Below are 14,356 nucleotides of genomic sequence, written 5' to 3'. Positions count from 1 at the left end.
CCCACGGAGGGATGGCCAAGTGCAGATCTCTGCTCTGCAGCAGAAATACCATATTCAGGCTCTAGGCTGTCTGGTGCCTGCCATCTTGTATAAGAAAAGTGAATACATTTTATATAGTCACAGTATGATTTTTTTTTTTTTTAGAAGAGTCGAAAAGGCAAAGCTCATACTCTCTTAACAGCCTGAAACTCTTACAGATTTTATTTCAGAGAGACTAAGTCTAAYGACAAAGCCATCTCCTCTAAATGATCTGCCAGTAACAAGACAAACTGTTCCCTTTGATTAGGSACTACAGTGCAGTCAAATGGAAGATTTTCTTCACAACACGGAGAAGCGTGCTAACTGTGCTACTACCTGCCGAATATTTATGCCATCAGCTGTAACTTCAGGTAAGGTTTTAAAACATCTGAGTCCRTATTTCTGGATAGTATTGCTGAGTTTCTGTTAGATGCTTTCCTTTTACATTAATATGTGGGCACTATTTTTTAATGTACTTTTATCATGGCTTGGATTCTTTATTATAGAAGTTGTCTTCATAAAGGAGAAACATTTCAAAGCTTGGAAACTGTAAAATAGTATTCCTAGAAATTATGGTGTAAATAACCAAAAATGTGTGAACATTTTGTTTTTGAATGAAAGATCTGAATGTCACAAAATTCTATGCAATCTGTTTTTTCAAGGGTCAGCCCCTCTCTATTAAATGGATTTTTAGCTGCTGTTCYATGGAGTATAAGCTTAATATCCAGTATATCCTATATAAGGGAACTATAGCCTTTTCAAGAGGATAGGATGAATAATTTGTTCTTTTTTATCTCTAACTATGATGATCCTGCTTAAAAGCAGATGACTGACTTTCCATTCTGTAGCTTCTACTAYGTGGGAGAAAATCCACTGTAATTAAATCTTGTAAAATCCTCTAATTCCCAATATAAACAATTCTCTGACATAGGCAATTCCCCGGAGTCTACATCACAGCCCAAGGAAGACAAAGAGCAGGAACTATTTCTTACTTCTTTTTAAATATTTGATCATTTAGGACAAACTACTGCCCTCATTACAGTAGCTGCAAGCCTTACTTAAAATTAATTATTTTTGAGACAGAGTTTGGATTACTGGTTTTTCTCTCACTTGTAATGTTACTTTGAATAAACACTAAACTAGCATGTAATTTGGACTGTGTAAACAACAAGACAATAGTTGTCTGAATTGTTCTACAACATGCAATGTATTTCTCATTYTGTACTAAAAGTAAAGCACATAAATCCTGCTTGACAGGATTTGAGATTGAAAGTGCACTGGCAAAAGAAGAGCTATATGCCTCATTAAGCAGATGTACCAAAACTGAGGGAACCTCTTAGTTTACAAGTATGAATTATAGCAATAATAATTTGCTGTGATATAAAACTAATTTCAAGGACATTGCAGCTTTTATTCCCATTTAGAGTTTGGGTTAATGGRGTGTGTCGACAAAACCCCTTGTCCAGTAGTATATTGTGAACTGGAGACAGCTTTGGGTATATCCCCAGCCCCTTCTCTGCTTGCAGGACCATGCTGCCTTCCTTCTACCTGGGAACTTTGAAACTACGCCACCAGAGAGCACTGTGCTATTTCTGCATGTATTCCTTACCTGTGTCTGAGTGTTTAAGGGCCTATTTTATTCAGTGGTTTTTTTCTATGAAACAGTAGAACTCAAGTGGTTGTGATTCTACTGGAATTCCCAAGCATTTTGCTGTCGTCCTGTGTGTACCCTGTATGCAGCCCTTCCTTGACCTGACTAATCTCATGTGGGACCTTCATCCACTTATGGCCCAGAAATCCCTTTCACACTCAAACCGGGTCCTGAGGTCCTTGTCTGAACAATGTTGTAGAGGTGCTGGCCTGCACTCTTGTCTTCTGTGTGGGCCTGAGATCTGTGCTGTGCTTGTCTGGGGCCAGCGCCTCCTCGGAGCAGCCAGCCCTCTCTGCACCTTGGCATTCCTTAACTGGCCCGTGAGCTGGAGCACCTGCTACTGAAAATAGACCATGACATCCTACTACCACACTATCTTGTTTCTGCTCTTCCTGACATATTTACCATGAAAGCATAATGTATTTCACCTTAAAAAAAAAAAAAATAAAAAAAAATCATGGAATTCTATATTACAGTAGTCYAAAATCTGCGTCAGAAAAGGGGAGACAATAAATGGCTTGTTTAGTGGGAGAATATTTTGTTTAATATACCTAGTTTTCTCTGAAATTTCCTCTGACTTACTAAATTTCTGGCCTCATTGTGGATTCTTGTTGTTATTAAATAATTTCTTTTCTTGCTCTGTAGCTATGGGCAATCTGTCTCACTTGGATGTGCCCCTGTTCCATCTCAACCTATTGACTTTATGATCTCTGTGGAAAAAAAAAAACTAAAAAAGAAGCGACCAAAAAACTGCTTAAGCTGTCTCCTGATTTGTTCTTTGTAGAACTGGGGAATCTTAGGTAGCAGTGAAATACYTTAAGCTGTTCGTTTTGCTGACCAGCTGACTTGCTATTTCATCTCTGATGCTGTTCTAATTTCCTCTCAAAGTCATCGTTCTTCCCCACCATTTTGGCAGTATTTATCCAAGCCACCTGGATGTACATAAATCTTATGACCATCCCTGTCAATCCCTGATCTTTCTTCCCAAGCTAATAGTCTAGTTGTAAGATTGAAACTTCTGTTATTGTTAATCCTCAAATTCATATTGCAACACTTTTTAAGGAGAAAACACAAAAGCTGTTTTCATCTTGGTGTTTTATTTTTTCTTGATATATGACAAAACAGGTTTATTATCAATCAGACAGGCAGCATTTAGCATTGCTGTACAGARAAACACTTCCTTAGTCTTGGCCTCTTATGGCCTGTTGCTGGTGAATAAAAAGCTCCTTTTCCTCAAACTGTGTCTGATACAGATTAACAACATGGTGAAGAGAAGTTTAGAACCTGCTAGGAACTTGTCTTGGCCAAGAGCAAAAGAAAGGAAGGGCTGACAGAACTAGAGTTGCACTTTTCTGCTCCTTACTATCAACTTGCTAGCAGAAAGGGTTGAGAAAAAAGGTAAGGTGTTGGCAGTGGGGATTTACAGCTCTTCTGTTTCACCACACACTGGCACATTGACTGCAGTAGGGTAGTCTGAGAAGTCTCCTGAAGGCATCCAAGGTATTGGGGTTCTGTTGAAGGAGGGTCTTTTGCTGAAATTTTGATTATATATCATGAGAGATTCTGGGAGCARAGGGCAGATATCAAATTGAGGCACTTTGAAGGTCATCCGTTTGGCTGCTTTYTCATAACCCCCATAAGGCATGGCAGTCCTGGCATAAGAGAATACATGGAGTTAGCAAATGGAGCGCAGGTAAACAACAGGATTTACAAAATAAGTAGTCAAAGTTCTGTATCAAGATTCTAAATTTTGCTACTGTTGCAGTTGACTGGCCAACAAATTCTTGAGGAGAACATAGATATATCCATGGCCCATGTACTAAAAATTATGTAAACACACACATACGCTGTTGTGCACTTCCTTCACCCCTGTTGCATCAATCTCCATCGAATGATAAACCTCTTACACCTATTAGCACTCTGTACATGTAGCAGGCAGAGGCTGCATTATTGCAGAAATGAGTGGGATGTGAGTTTGTCCTAAGTACTGATGTCCTGAGGCTATGGAGGCRGGTGGCAAAACCAGGTTTTGTTAACCAGAGAGGTTAACAAAAAATTGTTGYTGCCTTAGAAATAGTTGTAGTTTTTCAGTTCTTATCAGAAACAGTAGCAACATCCTGATTCATATATGAAGTTCTGAGAAGTTCTGCTGATCATAAATATTTTTCCTGACCTCTTGACCTTTGAAGGGTTGCAGTAAAAAAACAGTGGCAAGCTAAATCTTTTGGTCAGATGGGAAGAGAAAGAAAGGGAAATAGAATTAAAGTCCTCTTACCCAACTGCATAGGTTTTTTGACCATAATCTGAATTAAAATCTCTAGCTCTTACTGCATTTTGTCTTTGTAGTCTTCCAGACATTTGATCCACAGGAGACTGTGCTAAACAAAATGACATGCAATTTAAACTTATTTATGCAAGACAGGAGGGCTATAGTCAGAGTTACTGTGTTTTCTCTTACTAAATAAACTGCATTGAATATCTAAGAAGACTTACCGGTTAAAAGACTTGTAATGGGGGAAATCAGCTTTGGGACTGTATGACAGTAAGTCCGTGCTGAACTGACTTTTGTCCTCAGGGCTGATACCCATCGCACGTTCCCAAGGGGAAATGTAAGTTTTAAATATAGTGACTTTTTTGCCTCCTGACTTTCCATCTGTAAACAGAGGAAGGTAAAGTTAGATGGCACTCTAACTGCATTGTGTTTCTGTATTCTGTTATTGAAGTTGAGGCACCAGCTTTATTTCCAGATTCTGTAACTCCTAGATCAATTCGAGCTCTTATGGTTAGATTTCTTTTTAAAAAAGATGATCATACACCACTTCTGCCCTTATCCACAAAAACAGGTGTACCATAGTCTAAGARCCACTTATCCAGGAATTTGCATTAAAGCATATATTTGAAAGCTAATTTTTTATTCTCTTTGGTTGCTCATATAGAAAGAACTGAAGTCCTTACCTCATCATCTCTTCCACTAACATGGGGGATGCTTTATATGAGGGAATATGCTATCTAATTTCTTAATTTACTTTTMTGTCGTATCATAGCAGACATAACATGGCATTTTCTTTGTGCTYACATAAACAGACATTCATCTTTTTCCCCTTCTGAACAGGGATGCTAGAAACAAATCTGTCTCACCTTCTTTCTTTGTCTTGCTTATATCAAACCATGCCAAGTCCTGGTGATTCCTGCTTTCAGAGAATTGCAGACTTTACAAGACTCTCATTTTCATTAAAAAAATAAAAACAACTACTTCCCTCTTTCTTTGTGAAGTATTTAAGTGGTTTACAAGCAAGTAATTGATTGGTAGTGTTGAAACATAAAAGCATCTGGGATCTGTCTCTACAGTGAAAGCTATAGGGTGATATTAATCCTCCTTCTCCCTGCATGCAGGATAAAAATGAAGAAAAATCTCCTATAAGAAGACTGTAAGAGTCTACACAGATTGCTTTTTCACAGGAAATGTAAAAGCTGATTTTGATATAAAATGTGCATTCTTCCAGAATGTAAATGAAAAATCTTGGGGTTTACAAGTCATTCATTTGGTCACTCAAGCCAGTTATTCCCGGTTCCCAAGCAAATTTGATTTTTCTTGAAAAAACCTATAGGGCCTATTAAAGTTTTGATTTCATCTGTTGATTCTTACACAAGGTATTTGTTTCTAGAGATTTCTGGCCAGACTAAACAGAGGATAAAATGATGCAAAGACTAAATTGAATTAAAACTACTTTTACTTGTGAAGATACTGCCTCAGTGACCCAGTGGTGGTTACCAGATAACTTCTAGAAATATTGCTGTTCCTTTCTAAAGATTATCCAAAAAGTGCTCTTTGTTTAGGTAGAAGCTTTTATTTGATATCAGGGCTCAGATACTCTCAATATACTCAGATCAGACTACTGATCTAAAGAGTTGACATTACTCTCTCCAGCTTCAGTCAGTGTGAAACCTTTGAAAGGAAGGAGTGCTACACTGGCATGATATAGCTGTACTGGCCCACTGCTGTATCAGTCTTAGGGGCTCAGCAGGTGTTTTTCCCATCATTTCTTTGGTCCAGTCAAGGAAGGTATTTCTGCTTCCTGCCTATGATTGAGCAACACAGAAGCATACAAACAAAACTATCCAACTAAAAGTAGTTCAACTCTTCTAGACTTTACATTGGAACAATCCAGGTGTCAGATTCATTTGGTTGTCCATGAGACTGAGCTTGCCACATGGTCTGATAGCTGTAGCTATTTTTTGTTTTGCAGAGAGATACTTGCCTTTCTCAGCACCGTCACCTCCTTCTCCACCACTTCCAGATGATTTCCCTGCATGCTCCCCTTCGCTGTCTCTAGCACCTCCTCTGCTTCCAGGCCTGGGAGGGACACCGGGATGCTGCTGCTTATCAGAGCCATGCTGCCCAGCTRGCATTCCTCCTACCATCCGCCCGTGGGCATAGCCATCAGCATCTTCCCCGTAATGCCCTCCTGGTGGGATGAACTTYTGAAAGTGATCCTAAGGCAGGAGAAAAGAGTGCATGAATCCCTGTTACAGGACATGGTCTATTCATGTTTGCAGGGTTGGGTCCCAGAACGTGAACTGAGTTTATATGATCTGAGCAGTTCTGTGTCTCTGTTACAAAGCCAGTGGCAGAACTTCATGTGAGTTATTGTCTCTTCAGTATAGGAGCTATTGTGGAACAGCAGAAGTGGCAGTGGAAGAATTGACACACCTCATAGTCATTTTATATGATCAAGGTGTTGTTGTCCCCAGCAATGATGAATATGAAATAAAGGAGGAGGAAACAAAATATAGCTTTTGCCAGAGCAGGTAAAAGTCCAGACAGAGATAACTTTGGCTAACCTGTAGGAAAGCAAGCTGGGAAAGAAAAAGGAAGTGTTTTCATGTCACAGTTAAGATAACCCCAGGCTCGATTACAGTATGGGAGCTAAGTGTTACAGGCCACCAGAACAGCAGGGTATCTGTGACTACATTAAAGCCAGGGAGATGTCTGCTTGTATGCCTGTTTTACATATATATAAAGGTCTGCATGACATTGAATTAATCTGTGGTTCCTCATGCAATTCTATTCTACCTGTAAATCTCAGACAGCCTCAGAGCTGGGCCTCAAAGGGTTAAGGCTTTCTCAGGGCTCTTACACCTAGCCCAGTTTAGCAAAAAGACACTTTCCAGGCTGTAAACAGGCTTCCAAGGCCAGCTGTTCAGTCAGCTAAAAATAGTTGAGAAGTGAAAACCCCACAAGGCTCAAGGCAGAATTAGCTAACCCTCTGCTCCCTGTGTCTCCCACAACAGTGTCCAGGGTTTCACAGCAGGTCACCAGGCTGCAACCCAGGCAGGCAGCCAGCTGCAGGCTGAAGTGGCAGAGCTGGTGCCCCCAGGGCCTTTAGGGACTGTCTGTCCTTCTCCTAGCTGCAGGGAATTCCCTTTTTAGGAACAGAGGAGATAATGTTCCCCTGAATGTCAGGAACCACTGAGAGGSGAGAGGATTGTGACCATTAAGCTGTATACAGGAGCTAGCAGGGCAATCTGCTCAATTATGCATGGCAGCTATGTAGCTGTAAAAAGGCAAACTGAAAAAGYGTATTTTAAGGGTTAGGAGTTCAGAATGAGGTTATTTTCAAAATGTGAATATATATGCAAGGGTAATGCTTCTACTGATTTGCTCAGTGCTTTCAAAACAGGATCTGCATCTGTTTTCCTTCAAGTTTTACCCATGCTGTGTGCCCTTTCTGAGAATTAAATGCTTATTTCTCTTTTCCTGTGGTTACTTRAATGCCTCTCCTGCAACAGAAAAATAGTCACAAAGCATCAGCATAACACGAGCTGCAGTAAAATGGGCTATTTTGATTCTGCTCACAGCAGTATTGGATATGACCAGGGAGGGGCATCACTGTCATCTGGTGTTATTTTAAATTGGCGTATTAGGACTAAGTAGGAATGAAGTTTCTCTGAAACAGAAGGTCTGTATCAGGAAAGCCACWCCTAAATCTTATTTAGCTGCAAATTAAATTAGTTTGATTTGCCTTAGGCTAGTTCATGATTCTTCATGGGCCTGCTGAGAAAACATCTGATCTGCTGAAAGCAGACAACTCTGTTCTGATAGGAAGGACATGTTTTCCGTGCAAAACCCTGATCTACTCATCTGCTAGAACAAAAAMAATTTCTTTAGTTTTGGCCACCACAATAGTTTGTCTTAGCTCAAATTAACATGAGGAAAAGGGAAATTAATATTTTTGAAAGATTTTCCAGGATAGCGGAGCTCAGGAATAACAGCCTCAAGTAGAAGTCTCAACATAGTCAAAGCTGCACAGATGCAGCTTTGTCTCCAGTACTTAGAGCACTCCTCTGGTCAGAGTTTTAGAGTGGAGGTTTGGCATTTTGGAGCTCGCACATGAGCAGAATGATTGTCAGGTCACTGCTAACAGCATGTGGAGGTTTTACATATATGCATGTTCACATCATAAAACCAGCCTCTCAGTTAGTCTTGATTGACCCTGTTGGTGGAAGTTCCAGGAGAGAAGTCCAGGAATGTCAGTTGAGATGGCTGACAACCTTCTCCTGTTGGCTCTGGGGATAGATCACATGTCTCCTCCTGTCTCTGTGTTGCTGGAAGTAGTGGGTATTATCAGTCCCTGGGCATCCCTAAATCCACTCTAATAGGAGAACAGTTGCTGCAAGTTCATGTGATGTGTCCCCTGGGTTGGCTACMCATAATGGACTCATGTCTTTGAAGTCCCTGGTGCTAGCAAGTGCCTGCTCCTGCAGGCTGAGTGCTTAGATGGACAAATTCTGAATTCTCTAGAGCATGTGCCTAATAAAAACTAGGTAATGAAAGATGATCCATCTAATGGAGCTGAGATCTCTATGTATCTCAAGGCCCTGACGTCACAGCAGGCAGTCCCCAGGAGAGACACTGTGTGCTCCCCTTSAGCTCCTTGCTGTGGAAATGATTGAGGCCACCAAATGTGTTTCTATTTCCACCTCACTGGTAAAGAGCTCCCCAAATGTTTGATGCCTATGCAGTTACTAACACTTCTGAAGTTACTGTGTCATCTCTGTGGCTCAAATGCTCCTTAATGGTGGGATGGGAGACTTAAAATTCAGACATTTGGAGAGTCTTACAGACTGCCTGCTGTTTTTATCAAAGCGTGTGCCTCAGTTCTTCATTTGGAATTGCATGGCCTTAAACCTATGATTCACTTTTTTAAAAAGGATGAAAATAAGAAGCTGTTGAAGCATCTTATGCTATTTTTTTAAACTTGCTACCCCAAGAGGCACAGCAGGTTGAGCTCCTGCCTTCTATTTCCAGGTCTATTTCTGACTTCATGTTTAATCTTAGGCAAAATATTTTTTGCCTCTGTGCCTGWATTTACTAATTGAAATAACAGGAATATTTATCTAATGCTACCCAAAATTATGTATATCTTATTTGTGTAGTTTTATCATCTTTACCACATTTTCTTTGTGGATGAAAGAAATTGCATTTCCACAGACAGAATTTTGGTCCAGAGTTTTCTCACAGTGCTACAACAAATTGCTGTGGAAAAAGAAAGGCTTTTTTTTTTTTCTGTTACTCTGCTTTTTTCCACATAATTTTCTATTTTTTTTTTTTTTTTTTACTGAACTCTGATAATTCTGTGAAAGGAGAGTTTCATCTGTAAAAGTTTAGGTGTCTTCAAAAGACTTTACACTTGCAAGTAGCTGTAGAAAGAAGTTTAAATAACAGTTCTAACTCAGTTCTAACTCAGGGAATAGGGAAAAGAAAAAGAGTGTCTGTATTTGTACACCATAGCTGAAAGGAAAATATTTTAGAAGAGAACAAATTCGGCTTCTAGCAAATTAATTGAAAATGTTTCAGAGTCAGGTTAGAAGTTTCACTTGTGGAACTTGYAGATATCACCAGAGGACTCTGTCCAGCAGAAGGCATAAAAAGTATCCTTGACTAAAAATAGAACCGTATCTACTGGAGCTGAAGTCAGACCTGGATGGATCACTGCCATCATGCAAAGAAATGGAATGGGTACAAAACCAATTAGTCCTGCCCTGAGGTCTGAACACTTGCCAAACATGCAGCCTTCCTTCATTGCTCAGTACTGATTTTTGTCAGGTTTCTGCATGTGTGATACCAAATATTTGCCAGAGGAAACTTATGCTACTGCCAAAAAGAAAAAATAACTTGTGTATTTATGTAATTTTGTTTTCTTCTCTCRCTTCTTTGCTAGTAGACCTTCCCTGCCCCTCCACCCACACACTGTAACAGAGGAGAGCTTGGGCACACTYCATTCCTGTTGTTCCTGGGATGTATGGAGTAGCATTTTCGTTTTGATTTTCAACCTACCACAGAATTGTCGATGAAGGCATCAGGGTTATTCTCATAAATGAACTTCTCCACTCTTAGCTGACGTAATTTGAACATCTTGGATCCTTTGTTAGTGAGGAGAGAAAGCTCTTCTAGCATCACATCTCTGGGGATGCTGATCTTCTTCCCCAGGTTCAGCTTAGACGTCTCTTGTGGCATAGCTACAAAACATATACAATGGGACACTTTAGGAACTTGGTGCTCTGGCCCATGTCTCTTGTCTGTTGCTTCCTAGCATCAGTAGCGACTTCAAAGCACCCAAATTCTCTTTTAAATTAAGATTTTAGGAAATTATCTATGAACCAAGTTTTTGCACTGATGACACTTTGGATAAAGATGTTTGGGATTTTCTCTGGATTGCAATAAAGGCAGATCTGCAGAGATGAGTTGCATAGGGGTGCAGCTAGATGGATGTCTCCCACATCAGAAGCATTTCAGTCAGTGTAGCARGATTTCTTAGTGCTGCTTCAAATTACCTCTTTTCCAAACCCCTAAAACTTTCCTCATGCTGTCAATAGTAAAGAAAAGGATATCACAGTTATTTAAGAATTACCCTACCTAATACACTTGTATTCTGTAGAAAGAAAAATGTCCCAGATTATATTCTTCCTTCTCTATTAACTTCTCTAAGAGACTTTGTCTTTTGCAGCTAATGAGTGCTGGAATCAAAGGAAAACTCTCTCTCACAGAGAGAAAACAAGTATGAGACAAAGGTTGTAAGAGARAGAACAACATAGAATATATTTAGGCACTGAAGTATTGATACCTGTAAAAGATCGTGTTTTCTTTCCATTTACAYTGCTGTGCATCAAAATTAATGCTGCAGGAGAATATGAGTTTACAGAGTGCAAAGTGGCCCTGCCTCCTGGTGTGTTCACTACATGTCTTGCTTTGGGAGTTCAGTGAGACAAGGTGTGAAATTTTAAAGGCTGAAATTCACTTTGAAATCCAAACAATTCTTACGTTTGCAGTTTTGCATATCTTACCTTCGTGTGTCAGCTTCCCAATGAGTTTAGTGGATTTTTTCCTTTTAACAGGAGCAGGAGTCCCTGCAAGGGGCATTCCCACAAAGGGTTCTCTGCTTTGCTCTAAACACACAAGGAAATGGAGAATGAAACACTGGAAATGTATTTCTTGCCTCTCTTTTAGTTGCCATCTACAGGTAAAAGATACACAGCCTTCATTTCACACAAAGGTTCTTTTCTATCCCTTCCACATGATGGAGCTAGTGAAAGGTACCATTCCATATGGAGTATCATGAGCAGGCTGGCACAAAATATGGTAGCAGATCACAGCAGAAGCATTGCCACRGGGCCATATAGCATTGTCATCCAAAAGGGGTATTTTAATTGCAACAAGGCAGTCTCCCAGAATCCACATGTGCTATAGGGATGCTCAGTTATCATCTTCTGCTGCAGTAACATAATGTCACTTTGAAAATTTGCTGTATGATGCAGTGTTACAACAACATGCAGTTATCATCAGATGGTAATATATATTTTTGGATAAAGATTTCAGGTCTGTCCATGAGTTGTTCAGAGCACTTTGAATCATGTGGAGTTTTGGTTTGGATGTTTAGAGTCCTATTATTAGAATAGGAATTAGAATTAGAATAGGTATTCAGAAAACTACTAGACTGCAAGTTTGGAAGGGAACAAATAAAGAAACAAAATTCTAAGTAGTTGTATCTTTTAGAACTGCTACGGTTTTGTTACAGAAAGACTGGAGGAAGAAGGCACAGGAAAACTTGTAGTTGTTCACCCAATTTGTTTGRAGTCACTTGCATCTGTATCTAATGTATTGATTTTATTCCATACCATTTTGAAGGGGAAAAGAGGAGAAGAGGGAGATTTCTTCTGGTACAGTGTTCCCCATCTCTGTCCCTAGATGGGATGAGAGATCTGTACTGCAAAACCAGGGAAAATCAGGAAATCTCAGCAATTCCATTTCAGGCAGCTTCTGAGAGTCCTTCTTAGGGGTTATCAAACATAATGTAAATAGAGCAAATGTCTTGTCTTCACTTCAGCACTATCCATGCCCAAACAATAGCATACAGATCCTCACCTGATGCAATGAATACAATACAAAGAAAAATGGGTGAAGACTCATTGGCTCAACAACAGCAATAACTAACCACCTCTGTCCTTGTGATTCTTTGTATCTTACTTGCTTAAGATTTCAGAACTGAAAAACATGGAACTATGAGTTAAAACGAGCAAGCAACAAGCTGGAACTACAAGTTTGTATACTACCCTTCTGATCAAAACATTTTTATCTCCTGTGTATTCTGCAGTTTCATTCCACCATTGCTTCTTTTTCAACATGATTTTTATGTGATGGGGTGGTGATAACTGTTAAAAGAAGCCCAGCCACAGCCAAACAGCTCCAATCACATTGGCAGATACTCCCTCGGATTAGTTTTTCTTTCAGATTTGCAAGCTTTTCCTTCTACTGAGGTGCTGCCTATGTAGTTCACATCCTAAACAAGCCTATCCTGGGGTATTCCCAAAGTAAGTGTGAGCAGGTGCAGCCATGATGCACGCGCTGCACATTCTCTTCAAGCAGCCAGACATCTGCTTGGCCATATAAAAGCAGCAGGCCCTGCTTGACAGGAAAGCAGCAATGCTGCCAGGAGACAGCGGAGGTGAGAGGTTATGGCCCATCTGATGGGTCCTAAAACTGGCAAARCCAAGAGAAATCATGTGTAGGCCCCAAATGTGGATTCTCTGGGGCAAGGCAGAGGGGGACAGCCATAGTGGGGAACTGTGCTCCTCACGCTAATTCCCAAGGAGCAGTGAGAACAAGTCCATCCCATTCTGCTGTCCTTCTTTACTAGTCCARCAGGACTGAAGATTGAAAAACCTGCTGCATGCAATCGGTCTAGCACAAGGAAAGGGACAGCAGTTTCTCATTATGGACAGGGTCCAGAGTTACACTGGTACTAYTGCTGTCTCAGCCCTCCCACCGCGGGGACGCTGCCAGAGCCTCAGACCCCRTCATCATACTCACTATCTCATACATAAAGCCAGGGCTTTTCTCCCTCAGCCCTGTCCCCTGGTTCAATGCCTCTGTCTTTTTGTGCATTGGTCGTTGCAGCAGTCATTGATGCTGCAAGCCAAACCAGTCTTTACCTCTCCAGCACCTGCTCTACACTCTTTTGCTGCCCAGTTAACTCACCTCAGGCTTGCAGTGCCAGGCTCAGACCAGCTCACGAGCCTGCCCCAGAGCTCRGCAGTGGCTGCTTCCTCCCAGCCCGTCTCTGGGTGCTGCTGGGGAGGCTTGTCCAGCAGCCCCACTCTCCCAGGGTGCCTGGGTGCAGGCAAGCTGTGCCCAGCACAAAGTGCTGATGCAGAGTGCTGTGAATTTGACTCCTGAAGGCTGCTCACACAGGCATCCTGCAGCTATTAATAGCCAAAGGCCCAGAGGACAGAGTCTCAGATAGCACTGCTGCCATCCCTGAGGAGAGGGGAAAGGAAAAGGTTGTACCTCAAGTCTCCTGCAGTCACTGTCTGAGTGCCCAGGAAGATCAGGCACTCCATAGGTGGCTCACTTCTTCCTCCTCTCTGCTCAGATAAACATGCAGTTCCTCTTCCTCCTCCTATTGCTTTTGATGCAATTCATAAAACCTTCTCAATATCCAGTTTATCATTAATGCCTCAAAAGCTCTCCTGGGTCTTGCTCTGTTTTTGACCCTCCTTCAGCCCGGTGTCCTCTAGGCGGTCATATATATTTCCTAAAATGTATCAGAAAATACAGAGGCAAAATAATGGTGCATGAAACAAGAAGCAGTAGGAAAACCACACAGTCTAGAAAGCTATTTACAGAGCTCTAGGAAGTAACCATGCAATATGTATGAGAAATCCAACTGAATCAAATAGCAAGGAAATTAATTTCCTGATTAATGACAGAAATAGGTTTGATAGCCTGCATTTGGTGCAGGTTTGTGCATGCAAATTACTCCCCTTAGCTCCAATTCATTATGAGGCAATTCTCCCTCTTTTTGCTGCCTATCCAGTTGAGTTCTGATTTTAAGATAAGAAAACCTCTAATTTTACTGGAGTGTTCAAAGATGAACATACCTTTCAGCTTCTGAATAAAGCAAAAATTCTTCAAAAAACATTGTCTTTGTATTTCACAGTGGAAGATTGGCTCCCTATTGGATCAAAATTAAGTTGTCCATTGAATAATCCTAGAGTCTAGTGGAGAGAAAAAACCTCAAAACACAGTTGTGATTATAGTATACAATCGTCTAAATAGAGAATTGCAAGCAATGTTGATATAAAGGAACATCAGGAAACAGCCACTTTCCTATTTCCCTAGACTTTGCT

At 40.7% G+C, this 14,356-nt stretch overlaps 1 protein-coding gene across 1 annotated transcript; it reads right to left on the bottom strand.

Annotated features, from left to right (window-relative positions):
- Positions 1–2,763: 2,763 nt before the first annotated feature.
- Positions 2,764–11,098, bottom strand: MYOZ1 (myozenin 1). Its single transcript, XM_057377046.1, has 5 exons — positions 11,015–11,098; positions 10,008–10,189; positions 5,929–6,163; positions 4,163–4,322; positions 2,764–3,321 (listed from the first exon to the last, which is right to left on the bottom strand). Exons 1-5 carry the CDS (start codon positions 11,088–11,090, stop codon positions 3,090–3,092), a joined length of 885 nt encoding a protein of 294 aa, XP_057233029.1. The 5' UTR covers positions 11,091–11,098; the 3' UTR covers positions 2,764–3,089.
- Positions 11,099–14,356: the final 3,258 nt, after the last annotated feature.

Source organism: Malurus melanocephalus, unplaced genomic scaffold (assembly GCF_030028575.1).
Source record: "Malurus melanocephalus ecotype Western Australia unplaced genomic scaffold, MMel_1.1 scaffold_299, whole genome shotgun sequence".
NCBI lineage: Eukaryota > Metazoa > Chordata > Aves > Passeriformes > Maluridae > Malurus > Malurus melanocephalus.
The sequence above is the reverse complement of the archived record's forward strand: the minus strand, read 5'-3'. Positions and strand labels throughout refer to the sequence as shown.